Below are 13,667 nucleotides of genomic sequence, written 5' to 3'. Positions count from 1 at the left end.
ATTGAACTGCTATAAATGTTGATGTGGCTGCATCATTATAGTATGCTGATTTTAAGTCCTTTGGGTATATACTGAGGTGTGGGATAACAGGGTTAAATGATGGTTCCATTTCAAGTTTTCTGGGGAATCTCCATACTGCTTTCCAGATTGGTTGCACCAATTTGCAGTCCCACCAGCAATGTATGAGTGTACCTTTTTCCCCACATCCTCACCAACACTTATGTTGCTTATATTCTTGATAATTGCCATTCTGACTGGAATGAGATGAAATCAGAGTAGTTTTGATTTGCCTTTCTCTAATTGCTAGAGATGTTGAACATTTTTTCATAATTTGTTAAACATTTGTATTTTTCTTCTGTGAAGTGCCTATTCAGTTCCTTAGCCCACTTATAGATTGGGTTATTTATATTTATTGGGGTTTTTTTTTTTTGGTGTTTTTTGAGTTCTTTATATATCCTGGAGGTTAATGCGCTATCTTAGGTGTGTGGGGTAAATATTTTCTCCCATTCTGTAGGCTCTCTCTTCACATTATTGATTATTGCCTTTGCTGAGAAGAATCTTTTTAGTTTGAATTCATCCCATTAAATAAGAGACCCAGAATAGTCAAAGCAATCCTTAGCAAGAAAAGCGAAGCAGAAGGCTTCACAATACTAGACCTTAAACTATACTACAGAGCTATATTAACAAAAACAACATGTTATTGGCACCGAAAAAGACATGTAGACCAATAATGCAGAATAGAAGACACAGAGACAAACCCACATGAATACAGTTATCTCACACTAGACAAAGGCACCAAAAACATACATTGGAGAAAAGATAGCCTCTTCAACAAATGTTTCTGGGAAAACTGGAAATCCATATGTAGCAAAATGAAATTAAACCCATATCTCTCACCTTGCCCAAAACTCAACTCAAAGTGGATCAAAGACTTAGGCACTAGAACAAAGACCCTGTGCCGAATAGAAGAAAAAGTGAGACCAAATCTTTATCATGTTGACTTAGGACCTGACTTCCTTAACAAGACTTGATTTGCTCTTGATCACTTGTTTTTCTTCTTCCCAGATCTCTTTGCTATAGATGCTGTTTGTTTGCTTCCTCACACTGCTGAATGACCATGGATACCCTCCTATGTCATAGACACTAAATCTTTGTCATGTGTATTGCTAATAGTTTGTACAAGTGGTTGTTTTTCTTTTAGGTTTGTTAATGGAATCTTTTATGCTAGAGGAGTTTTAAGAATTTGGTAGTCAAATTTGTCATCCTTTTTTTCACTGGTTTCTGAGTTTCATATAATATTTACAATAGCCATTTCTACATCAAAATTTCAAAAATATTGTTCTATATTTGTCAAACACTTGATCATTTTTAGTCTTATCTATAATCCACATGGGATCTATGCATCTCTTTGTGTACATGTAAGCTGGGAATTTTAAAAATACTCCCTACACTATTGCATTGTGATCTAAATTGCCACTTAGATCACACAGTGCCTTTCCCTATTCCTATATTAGTTTTTCTTTTATGACAGAAGGCACTACAAAAGAGAAAGCGGAAGTCAGAATCATCCTGATGACTTACTGGGGGGATCAGTTTTAGAATAACTTCAAGATTTCCCCCCCACCCCTTCACAAATCCAACAGAATCTCTAATTAGAAATGCATTGACCTCATAAATGCAGGTTAATTTGGGAATAATACAGACTTTTACCCATTTATTCATTTTTACTTAATATTCTTCCAATAAGAAGTTTCTTAAAATAGCTCCTGCACTTTTAAAAGAGTTGTATATATTATATAAATATGTGTTACCATGAACATAGTTTTTCCATCTATATAATAACCCAATGAATTTAAATGAGACAAGACTCTCAAAATCTTAATTTAAATAGAAAATCCATAGTCATTTTATTACTTATTTACACGTGAGGGAATCAGAAAGTCGCTGACTTGATATAAAATATTACAACATTTATGCAGTTTCAGGATCCAGATGTAACTTAAAATATTATGGTTCTAAACTATCAAGTAGCATGATGAATCAGAACTACAGCCTCCTTTGGAAATTGGTTTCATCAGAAATGTCAATAATCCTAACTTGGAAGAACATCACTAGAAACACTCTACTCTTACAACTCTTCCAATGATAAATTTATATTAACAGAGGACAGAATGAATTGATAATAATTACAAATAGACACGTGTTCCTATATTTTACCAGAGAATAAGACTCTTACAAAACTTCTCACTTTAACCCTTCAGATCATATCTATTAGTTTTGTGGTGAAGATATTCTCTCTCCTTCTACAACTGTGTTGAGAGAATTTTCTTTCATCTCTTTCTGGAATTGTTTTTTTTGTTACATGGATTTAAAAACCCAATCTCTGGAAATTTGTTAGTCTTATAAGAAAAGCAAATATGTGGAGCTTAATTTTATTGGCAGAAATAGAGAAAGGCCTGAAAAGAATTTCACCTAAAAATAGGAAATAAGGATGTATACAGATTTTTCTACTATGGCCTATAGTTCTTGTTGCTTCAATCTGAGCCAGCTGAGACCTCTTATTTTTTTTATTTTTACCTTTCCTTTCTTGTCTTCACCTAAATACAAAATGTGAACAACTATTTCAATATTTAAGTGGGAGGATGGTTATTATTTTTTAATAATGTATCATATAATATTTTATAATCATTATTTTGTATTTATAGGCTAATAATCATCCCTGGCATCATTAAAATGCTTTCTACACTCTTTCTTTTTTCAAAATGCAGTTTCCACTTACAAGACCTCATCCTGTGGGCCTCACCACACCCCCCTTTTTATTGACCTACTTACCCACTTCTCATCCTTGGCCCTTCCTCAACTGTTCTTTCCAGGCAAATCAGACCACATCTGTATCAAAGATTACCGAATCTCAGTTTCCCTTCAAGGTACCTGTTTTGGGTGAGGATATACAAAATGGTCTTTGTAATTGCCTGCTGTTACTGGAATAAGATAGATAATTTGGTGAAAATGAAGGAAGAGCCAACTTGGGAGGACCAGGGCACCCCCCAAACAAGTGTGCAAGGCTTCAGCAGAGAGGCCAAGACTTCAAAAACCTTTACTCAAGTTTATGGTCACACTGAAGACTGGTTAGCATCTCATTGGTGACAGATGAAGTCGCCATAGCTCAGCCTGCAGGACATGGCAGGCAAGTCACAGTGACCCTCACTTCCACAGATAAGGTAGTCAACTCAGAGCCTACAATGGTTTTCCTAAGGGAATGATCTGGGCTTCTTGACCAATGAAGGACAGAATCTATGAATGACTCTAACTTCCTTCAAATATCTGCTCAAAAGTTAACTTACTAGAGATTCGTCCCAAGTCCTCTATATTAAATTAGTGCACGCACGCGCGCACACACACACACACACAGCCCCATCCACCGCTCTCTGATCCCTTCATTCTGATTTACTTTTCATTATAGTACTCTGTCATCTTATGTATTTATTTTTCATTATTTGTCTTCCCACCAGAATGTAAACTCCATGTAGCAAGGACTTTATGTTATTCACAACTTTATCCTCAGCTCCTGGGGTTAATTAGCTATAAGGGCTCAATAAATAGTTATCGAATGATATATTTTCATGAATAAGTTAATTCTACCAGTGTGTGAAAGTTTAATCCAAATATATGATTGTACAAAATACACAGTTAAAACAAACAAACATATGAAAAGATGTATCAGAAATGTCAGGAAACTACCCGTGAGAAGAGTGGTGATTTTTCACCATCATTGTCTATTTCTCTAGTGTTATCTATTTCTACATCATCATCTATGCTCTCTGTCACAGATATGCTGCAATCTAATGTGGGTTCTCTGCAGACCTCATTGTGGGGTGAGGCTGCTTCTAGACTACATATTCTCAGTGGGCTTCTTCCGAGGACAAATGTACAAATGGCCATAGATGAGTGACCCTACTGACCTCACAGGTGAGGCAGAAGGAAGGCAGCAGGTGTGAAGGTAATAGTGGAAGGGGAGAGAGACCCCTTCCCAGGAGCCTGGGACCTCAGAAAGCTAGTTCTCCAGACTAGAGGATGGAGCTGGTGTGGCTTATCTGAGGGTGGCCGCCGGTGGTCACCTGATCATGTTCTTAAAGGTTGGGGTTGTTGGCTGCCTTTTGCCTTCTAGCACCCAGCAGGCCTTGGCACCACCATGATCAGGTGGATGACGGGGAGAACACAGCCCCTTCAAGTCATGTGGATTAAAATGCAATCTCTTCTTTTGTCTTCTGGGACCCACGATCTCTTACTGTCTAATAGTGCCTCCCCAGTCACTTGCTGGCTGTGTTGATGATGGTGTTGAATGGTAGTACCGGTGGTGGGCCTTCTGAACTTGCTGACGTCTACATGATGGAAAGACCTGGGTCCCTTCCCATCTCTACAGTACTCTCTCCATTCTAACCATGCTGTTCTTTAAATTTCGTGTTAATGACTACCAATTATATATCTCCTCCTCTTTCTTTTGAACTGCCAAATCATAAATTCAACTTCCTACTCCAAATAGCCACTTGGATTTTAATAGGTGTCTCTCTCAAATTTCATGTGCTAAACAGACTTCATGGTTTGTACTTACAACCCTATCACCCACACCAGTCACCCTCATCTCAGTAAGTGGTATATATCTTCAGTTGCTTGAGCCAAAAAAATGTAGGGCACGTACTGATTTCCGCCTTTTCCTAACCCTCCACATTCAATCCATCAAGTTTCAAAAGTATATTTCACATTTCTTCACTCTTTATCTCCCCTGCCCCTCCCCCAGTTTAAGTCCTATTATCTTGCATGGGGTAAACCAGAGCCCTCCCCACCAGTCACCCCACTTCCCTTCTTGCCTATTTATAATTCATTCTCTACTCAACAGCCTGCCACCCAACTGCTTATACTCTTTCAATGGTTTCCAGTTGAATCAAGAGAAAAAGTCTAAATGTCTTTCTATTCCTTCAAAGCTCTACATAAGCTGCCCCCGGATCACCTTTTAAATCTTATCTCTGTCACACTCCCCACCTCAGTTACTACTCTGGCCCACCAAGCAATTTTCTGCCTCAAAGCCTTCCCTGGGGCAGAAGGCTCCTTATTCATGTTTCAGCTCAAGAATCTCCTCTTCAGAGAGATGTTTTCTTAGAAACTCCCCCAGCCTATTTCCATCTCCCTTTTATCTCTTTCCCCTGATTGATTGTGCTTTTGATGTACAAAAGATACTTTCTTTGTGTTACCTGTCTACATTATCCTGTATGATCATGCTTTTCAGTCTTGTTTAAGGAATCATGGCCTAATCCTGGAGCATCCCAGAGCTTTTCTGCTCTCCTGCTTTACTGGGCATCTTGACCAATACAGTCAGACCCAAGATGGACAGTGTGGAGGCCACTCTTCGCTCTTCTTCTTGCATGCTAGGCAAACGCTGTACCACTGAGCTGCTTCCCCAGCTCCTCTGACAGCCACAATTACAGTTCTTCAGAGGGTTCCCAGTAAGACGGAGGACGAGTTGGACACCAATTGGCTTTCCTTCTTCCCATTCCCACTTCCTAGTTCCTCACTCCTGCTCCTTGGGATTGCTTCAAGAGTAAGCTTACTGAATAAGATCTGCTTTTGAGAATACTAGACTGCGACATCCTTATTTATTTTCTCACTTACATATTTAGTCCTTTTGGAGTTGATTTCTTTTCAGTGTGACGTTAGGTGGGGGTCTAATTTTTTTCCCCAGTATGGCAACCAATTGTCCCAGTTTATTCAAAGATATTGCAATATCACACATGGCCTGCATCAAGCCACACACACACACACACACACATGGCTGGGCTGGGGTTGTAGCTCAGTGGTAGTATACATACACACAGAGACAGGTAGGTGGATAGACAGACAGATTTGTTTCTGGGCTTTCTAGACTGATCCATTGCTCTCTCTATTCTGTATTAGTACATATCATACTCTATTAAAGTACTCTAATTGCATAATATCTTAATATTCTCCCAATGGTTTTCTTTCTCAAAATTATTTAGGCTCTTATGTCCATTTTTCCCTTCATCATGATTTTTGTTGTTGTTGTTATGGGTCGTTTAACTGCTGAGCCACATCCCCACCCCATTTTTGTATTTTATTTAGAGACAGGGTTTCACTGAGTTGCTTAGTGCCTCTCTAAGTTGCTGAGGTTGGCTTTGAACTCTCAATCCTCCTGTCTCAGCCTCCAGAGCCACTGGTATTACAGGCATGTGCCACCTTTCTTCATGAATTTTAGTCAGTTTGCCAACCCTTTAAAACCTTGTTTTATTTTTATCAAAATTGCATAGAATGGAGAACTGACATGTCTAAAATATTGAGTCTTTCTGCTCAGGAACTCAAGTGGTCTCACTATTGTTTCCTTCTCACATCCTTCATTTATATGTTCAACAGATATTTCCAAGCTGCACAACAGAGATAAAGAAATGAACAAAATCTCATCAACCTTACATCCTACTGTGGGTATGTATAAAATACACAAATAAATATATCATATTTTATTTTTATTTTATGCTTTTGCAGTTCTGGGGATCAAACCAAGAGCCTCTGGCATGTTAGGCAGGCCCTCTACCACTGAGCTATACCCCTAGCCCAATGTATAATATTTTATATGGAACAAAGGAATAACATATAAATAATAATAGATTATATTATTATATAGCATACAATAGTATGTAAATAATATATAAAGGAACAAAGAGTAATGCAGGTGTAGAGTGATAAAAAACATTTCATTTTAGGAATGGTGGACAAGGAGAACCTCATTAACAGACCGTGTATAAGATCTTAAGGAGGCAAGGGACTGAGCCAGGGAGCTGAGGCAGGAAAACATTCATTGCAAAGCCTAAGACAGGACTCCACATGGTCCTTTACAGAATGGCATTGGAGGTCACCAGCTGGAGAGATGGAGTAGAGCTGGGGGAAGTGGTCTGTCAGGGTTCCGTAGCTCTCACGGATGGTCAGCATGTTGTGGTGCTGAGACTCCCCACCAAGAACACAGCGTGGTGGCTCATCGCCCGCCCTCCCTGCCTTCAGTAGCGCTTCAGCTTTCTCTCCTATGGGGGATGCAGGCCTTCTGTTTTGTCCGTTGTTGCTGCTGCTGTTGTAATTGCTGTCTTTCCTCCCAGTGCGCCTTTTGACTGATCACTCATTACTCCTATATAAATGAAAGCTATTCATTTCCATAATCTGAAATTTTCTGATTTTTCTTATTATATTATTAATTGCTTCTTTGGGGGTTTCTGAGCCTATGATTATATCATCTGGAATATTTTATATTTTTTTAACCTTTCTGAGGCAGGTGTTTTAATTCAATTGCTGTCATTTTTATCACTGATTAATTATTTAAGGCTGATATTTTTCTGTGGGCATTCTATTATCAGTCTTCTATAGGTTCCTGTAAGTGGTGTCTTCAATGTTGTTATTGGCTAGATGTCCCACAATTCACATTTGTATTTTCTCCTTGACTCAGGAGACATTGAAGAGAAGGGGAAGAAAGGGCATGTGCTCTGTTTTCTGGCTATGGAGTTCATTACACAGGGACCACGTCTGCCTTGTTAAATGTGTTACTTGGGTCTTTCATAGCCTCCTCTGTCTTGTCCAGTGATCTCTTATGAGCTAAAGAAAAAAAGTCTTCTAATAGTATATTTCTGCTTCTTATTGAGTCTCCTATGATTTCTCCTTGCTGAACACTTTTTGGCCTGTATTACACTTTCTTTGAGATTCAGTGATAAGCCCTGATTTCTTGTAGAGATATGCTAATGCATATTTATTTTCATTGTTTTTAAATATATGTTTAAGTTAGTCTCTTGTATGTAGTGAAAAGTTGGGTTTAACTTTGTAATTGGATCTAAAATTTTCTTTTTCAAATGAGTCAAGCACATTTACTTTTATGGACATCAAGATGCTTGATCTTGTTTGGTCCCATTGATTTCTACTATGAATTCTAGGGTTTGGGGTTTTTGAAATGTCAACATTCTACATTCTGTCTCTTTGCATTTTGTGTGGGTGTGGGTGTGTACTTCAGATACCTAGGAAGGTTGGCCTTTTTGTTCCGCTGGACACCTGGCCACTGAGCTAAGACTATACCTCACTACATTCCTTACAGTTACTCTGGTGACTGGATTCTGGCCCCACCCATTTCCTAGTGTGCACTGGTGGGAGCAAAGACACTGGATATTTAAGCATTAGGTTTCTGCTCTTGTCATCACTCTTAGATTTGTCTTTTTATGATACCCTTGATCTTCTCTTTTAGACGGTACCCATTAGTTTCCCATCCAGATTTGTAAAATCAGAATGTGTTCAGTCTCTTCACCCACTCAGTTTTAGACCATTATTATTGCCTTTCAGCTGTTAAAAAATGCTTCACAATTACTCCTGGGTTTGTCCAAATAATACCCTTTGACTCCTAGTGATAAAATAAAAAACTTGCTCTACCACCCATATTTCCCTCTAATCCACCCCCACTCCTTATATTTTAGTCCTTTTGCCAACATTTTTCCAATACTGCCTTGATTTAGTGATTTAGGTTATTTTCTCAAAAAGGGATCAAAGGAACAACATCCCCCAGGATTCTCTTGTTTGAAATTAATTATGTGTGTTAATTATACCTGAAAAACAATTTGCTAATTATTTATAGAAATATATTGTAGATTTTTGTCCACATTAAATGTTACTGTGGAAAATTCTGTAGCTGATAAGATTCCCTCTCTTGATCTTTTTGCCTAGGCCGCTCATTCAATCCTTCCTGTAACTTTGAGGTGTGGTAAATTTCCTGGAATATGTCTCAGGGTTGACGGTCTTGAGTGCACGTCTTTGCTACAGGCTGAAAACACGTGTACTGGTGATACATATGTTGTATGTGATGCTAGAACTGCACGTACCTTCTTCTTGACGTATCTTCAAGTATTCCTTCTATTTTTTTTTCCTTCAGAAACTCCGATGATCTGTTCATGGTTTTCCACTGACTCTTTTCTCTCTACTGATTTTTCTCAATCCTTCTTAAACATCCTTGTTTCCTTTTCTGAATTCTATAATCTATGTTTTTTTTAATTTCTAAATTGTCCCATCTCCTTTGTTTTCCTCCTACAGTTTGACTTCATTGTTCTGATGGGTTTATTTCTTAATTTCTGCATGTTGTAAACAGGAAATATAACTTTGGATTTTCAAGGTATTCCTCTAAATTCCAGCAAGTGTGCCGACATTGTCTGAAATCTTGTTTTCACCTGTTGGACATTCCCCTTCTGTTGTCACCTTCTGCCTGGTATTGAGCAATTCTAAAAATTTTTATTTACTGTGAGTGTTAAAACCTCATGTACTGGTGGGATTGTGGCTCAGTGGCAGAGTGCTTGCCTGGCATGTGTGAGGCACTGGGTTCAATTCTCAGCACCACATATCAATAAATAAAATAAAGTTCCATTGACAACTAAAAAAAAATTTGTTAAAAACCTCATGTAAATATTCTTTTTTTTTTTTTTTTTTTTTTTTTAATTTTTTATTGTGGGTTGTTCAAAACATTACAAATTTCTTGACATATCATATTCCACACTTTGTTTCAAGTGGGTTATGAACTCCCACCTTCACCCCATACACAGATTGCAGAATCACATCAGTTACACATCCATTGATTTACAAATTGCCATACTAGTGTCTGTTGTGCTCCACTGCCTTTCCCATCCTCCACCCTCCCCCCTCCCCACCTCTCCCCTCCCCTCCCCTCCTCTCTCTCTACCTCCTCCACTGTATAACCCTGAGGGTCTCCTTCCATTACCATGCAATTTCCCTTCTCTCTCCCTTTCCCTCCCACCTCTCATCCCTGTTAAATGTTAATCTTCTTCTCCTGTTCTTCGTCCCTACACTGTTCTTAGTTACTCTCCTTATATCAAAGAAGACATTTGGCATTTGTTTTTTAGGGATTGGCTAGCTTCACTTAGCATAATCTGCTCTAATGCCATCCATTTCCCTGTAAATTCTATGATTTTGTCATTTTTTAATGCAGAGTAATACTCCATTGTGTATAAATGCCACATTTTTTTAATCCATTCGTCTATTGAAGGGCATCTAGGTTGGTTCCACAGTCTTGCTATTGTGAACTGTGCTGCTATGAACATCGATGTAGCAGTGTCCCTGTAGCATGCTCTTTTTAGGTCTTTAGGGAATAGACCAAGAAGGGGAATAGCTGGGTCAAATGGTGGCTCCATTCCCAGCTTTCCAAGAAATCTCCATACTGCTTTCCAAATTGGCTGCACCAATCTGCAGTCCCACCAGCAATGTACAAGTGTACCCTTTTCCCCACATCCTCGCCAGCACTTGTTGTTGTTTGACTTCCTAATGGCTGACAATCTTACTGGAGTGAGATGGTATCTTAGGGTGGTTTTGATTTGCATTTCTCTGACAGCTAGAGATGTTGAGCATTTTTTCATGTACTTGTTGATTGACTGTATGTCCTCCTCTGAGAAGTGTCTGTTCAGGTCCTTGGCCCATTTGTTGATTGGGTTGTTTGTTTTCTTATTGTCTAATTTTTTGAGTTCTTTGTATACTCTGGATATTAGGGCTCTATCTGAAGTGTGAGGAGTAAAGCAGGAAGTGTGAATCAGGCGGTATAGCGATACCAGACTTCAAACTATACTACAGAGCAATAGTAACAAAAACAGCATGGTACTGGTACCAAAACAGGCGGGTGGACCAATGGTACAGAATAGAGGACACAGAAACCAATCCACAAAACTACAACTATCTTATATTTGATAAAGGGGCTAAAAGCATGCAATGGAGGAAGGATAGCATCTTCAACAAATGGTGCTGGGAAAACTGGAAATCCATATGCAACAAAATGAAACTGAATCCCTTTCTCTCGCCATGCACAAAAGTGAATTCAAAATGGATCAAGGAGCTTGATATCAAATCAGAGACGCGCCGTCTGATAGAAGAAAAAGTTGGCTACGATCTACAGTCGGTGGGGTCGGGCTCCAAATTCCTCAATAGGACACCCATAGCACAAAAGTTAATAACTAGAATCAACAAATGGGACTTACTCAAACTAAAAAGTTTTTTCTCAGCAAAAGAAACAATAAGAGAGGTAAATAGGGAGCCTACACCCTGGGAACAAATCATGTAAATATTCTTTTTAAGAAATAGTAAATCATTGACAATGCAAATATAGGTTTTTGTGTTAATTTTTTCTATGTGACAATAACCAAGGTGGTGTGTTTCGAGATGGGGATTTAGCCTCACAAAAGCATAGTGGAATGAAGGTTTAAAAATAGAATACTTGAAAGCTACTGATATATAAAGCTTGTAAACCTTTGTTTATAGCTCTAAAGGATCGTTTTCTCTCTTTTCTGTTGAAGGGAAAAAAAGACTTCATAAAGTAAACCATCTCCAAAAAGGTAAGGAGAAATGTTAGCCTTCACTCCTTGAGCTTGCTGTCGTCCTGATCTTTCTTCCAGATCTCACCTTTGCTGCAGCCCCTAAATCTCCTATGAACCACGATAACTGATTAACTCTTGGTTTATTAAGAATACAGGCTAAGTCATTGTAACAAGGATATCCCCAAATGCAGGCTTAAACCAAACAACGCATATCTCTTTCATTTAACCGTTCAGGGGTGGTAGGAAGAAGCTGCCTTCCTTGACATGTGGTTACCATTTCTGGGTCCAACAAGGCTGACCTTGTGGTTGCTCTCTCTCAACCAGTGGGAATGGGAGAAATGAACAGAACAACCACCATTGGTTTCTTGGAAAGAAGTCTTCTACTCAAATCCCATCAGCCAAAACTTGGTCACTTGGCCAGAGTTTGCTGCAAGTGAGGCTGAGAAGTATAATCTCTCCCCAGCATCCATGAGGGCAGCCATAACTCTCTTCTTATAGAAGAAAGAGAGGATGATTGTGGGTGACAAGTAGCAGCCTGCCTACTTGCCCTCCACGTTTGCATTCAAAGTCACCAGTTCCTCCAAATGAGGAAAGCATTGGTTCAAACCAAGCCTTCTCCACATTGAGACCCTTTGGCATGAGCAAGAGCTGGAACCTGGGGTGCAGCACAGAATTACAAGCCAGAGATGAGCCATCCCTGATTGGGAAGTGGGAGGAGAGGGCAAAGTGTTAGAAGGGGGTATTGTAACTAATTGATCCAGCCCCTGCTGGAACAAGGAGAAATAGACAGTGGGAACTCAAATCAATGAAGCAAAAGCTACTGCCCTGGAACCATGTTGGGTCTAAGCCTGGGAAACACAGTTACTCAAACCAAACTCAGAGCACACACCGTGTTGTGCTTAGGTGTTGGAGGAAGAAGACATAGGATGTTCCATTGTTTGCTGCACAGGCTACAATGTTTTGTTTCTATAAAATACTTCTAGTGTACTTATGTGGTAGTGGTGTCAGGGCTTCTTTTTTTCCTCTAGAGTTAAAGCATCTTTGGATATATTTTTTTTTCTTTCCATTACTTCTAGCATCTCTATCATTTTCCTCTCCATCCCTATCTTATCATGTTTGTCATATCCTAATGTGTACTTACCCAGGTCTGAGACATTTTTCCTTTGAGCTTCTACTGGTTCCCATGGCCGTCTTTTTGGTAGATCCTTGATGTCTCCCAGATATGGTGAATGAATGAGCCACATTCTTTTTTTTAGTTCTTTAGAGACCCAATATAGAGTAAATCTCTCAACTCAAGTTCCCTTAATGCAGAAACTAACCGGCTGTGGAGATCCACACTCCTGCTGGGCCACCGTCCACGTGATCCATCCTAGTGATCTTTCTGCACAGAGTATCTTTCAAGAAGAACTAACTGAACTCCTCCTTTCCCCGGGGAAGCCCATGAAAATTGTCCTTCCTCAAAGCTCCAGTGGGCCTGTGGCTGGCTCCTAGCAGAGTCTCCCTTGTACTTGTCCCACGGTCAAGGCTGTAAATATTTCTGCTCCTCCAAATTCCTAGAGATGCAGGCCAATTACCTTGAAGGCAAAGCCTTCTCACTTTCCTTGAGGAGAGGGGATTTCTTAGCTCAATTCTATAGCAAGTGTAGGGTGCCAATCAATGGCAATTGGACAGGAAATCTAAGAACAGCCACATTTCCTGTATGCTTAATTAAATTTGAGGAAAAAAAAAAACTTAAAAAGAACGACTCTAAAGGAAAGTCCAGGAGCTCTATGGGATTGGAAGTCTTAAGCCCAAGATCTCTTAATGAGGAGAGCTTGGGTCAACTGAACCAGACAACTTTATGCCTTTAATCTGTTTGACCTCAACATATTTTGATGAAAGGTGAATATAGCAGTACCAGAGAAAGACACAGAGAGATAGAAAAAGAGTCTGTGTTTGCCTAAGGTGTTCACAGCTGAACCAGGGGAGAGAAAGAGGGTATCTTGGCATGGTGAGTCGTGCCTGCACACACCACCTCACTGCTCTCCACCCACACCCACTAACTACTGAATCTGAGAACATCTTTCCCTGAGATAGGGTTTCAGTGAACCACTTTTTTCTGTCTTTAACCTTTAGGCTTTCTAAGATTTTAACATTTATCTCTACAATTCCCCTAGGGCAGTGTCCTTTTGCTATTATCTGTTCAAAACTATTTAAATAAGGTCTTTGGTGACTTTCATTTTCTTTTCAGCCCAAATTCTTGACCAGAGCTAAGATGCTAGTGTCTCA

At 39.4% G+C, this 13,667-nt stretch overlaps 1 protein-coding gene across 17 annotated transcripts in view; it reads left to right on the top strand.

The window, feature by feature from the left end:
- The window catches only part of Sp100 (SP100 nuclear antigen), a 99,908-nt gene that overhangs the window by 64,351 nt on the left and 21,890 nt on the right, over positions 1-13,667 (top strand). For 15 of the 17 annotated variants that reach the window (XM_071619559.1, XM_071619566.1, XM_071619558.1 and 12 more), the window contains 2 exons: positions 6,424-6,492; positions 11,379-11,417. In XM_071619559.1, the coding sequence (XP_071475660.1) occupies positions 6,424-6,492; positions 11,379-11,417 (108 nt within the window). The remainder of the gene's footprint in view (positions 1-6,423; positions 6,493-11,378; positions 11,418-13,667) is intronic. The other 2 variants (XM_071619560.1, XM_071619556.1) reach the window with 1 other exon arrangement.

This window comes from Marmota flaviventris, chromosome 11, assembly GCF_047511675.1.
Source record: "Marmota flaviventris isolate mMarFla1 chromosome 11, mMarFla1.hap1, whole genome shotgun sequence".
In the NCBI taxonomy this organism is placed as follows: domain Eukaryota; kingdom Metazoa; phylum Chordata; class Mammalia; order Rodentia; family Sciuridae; genus Marmota; species Marmota flaviventris.
This window is presented reverse-complemented; position numbering and strand designations above follow the sequence as displayed.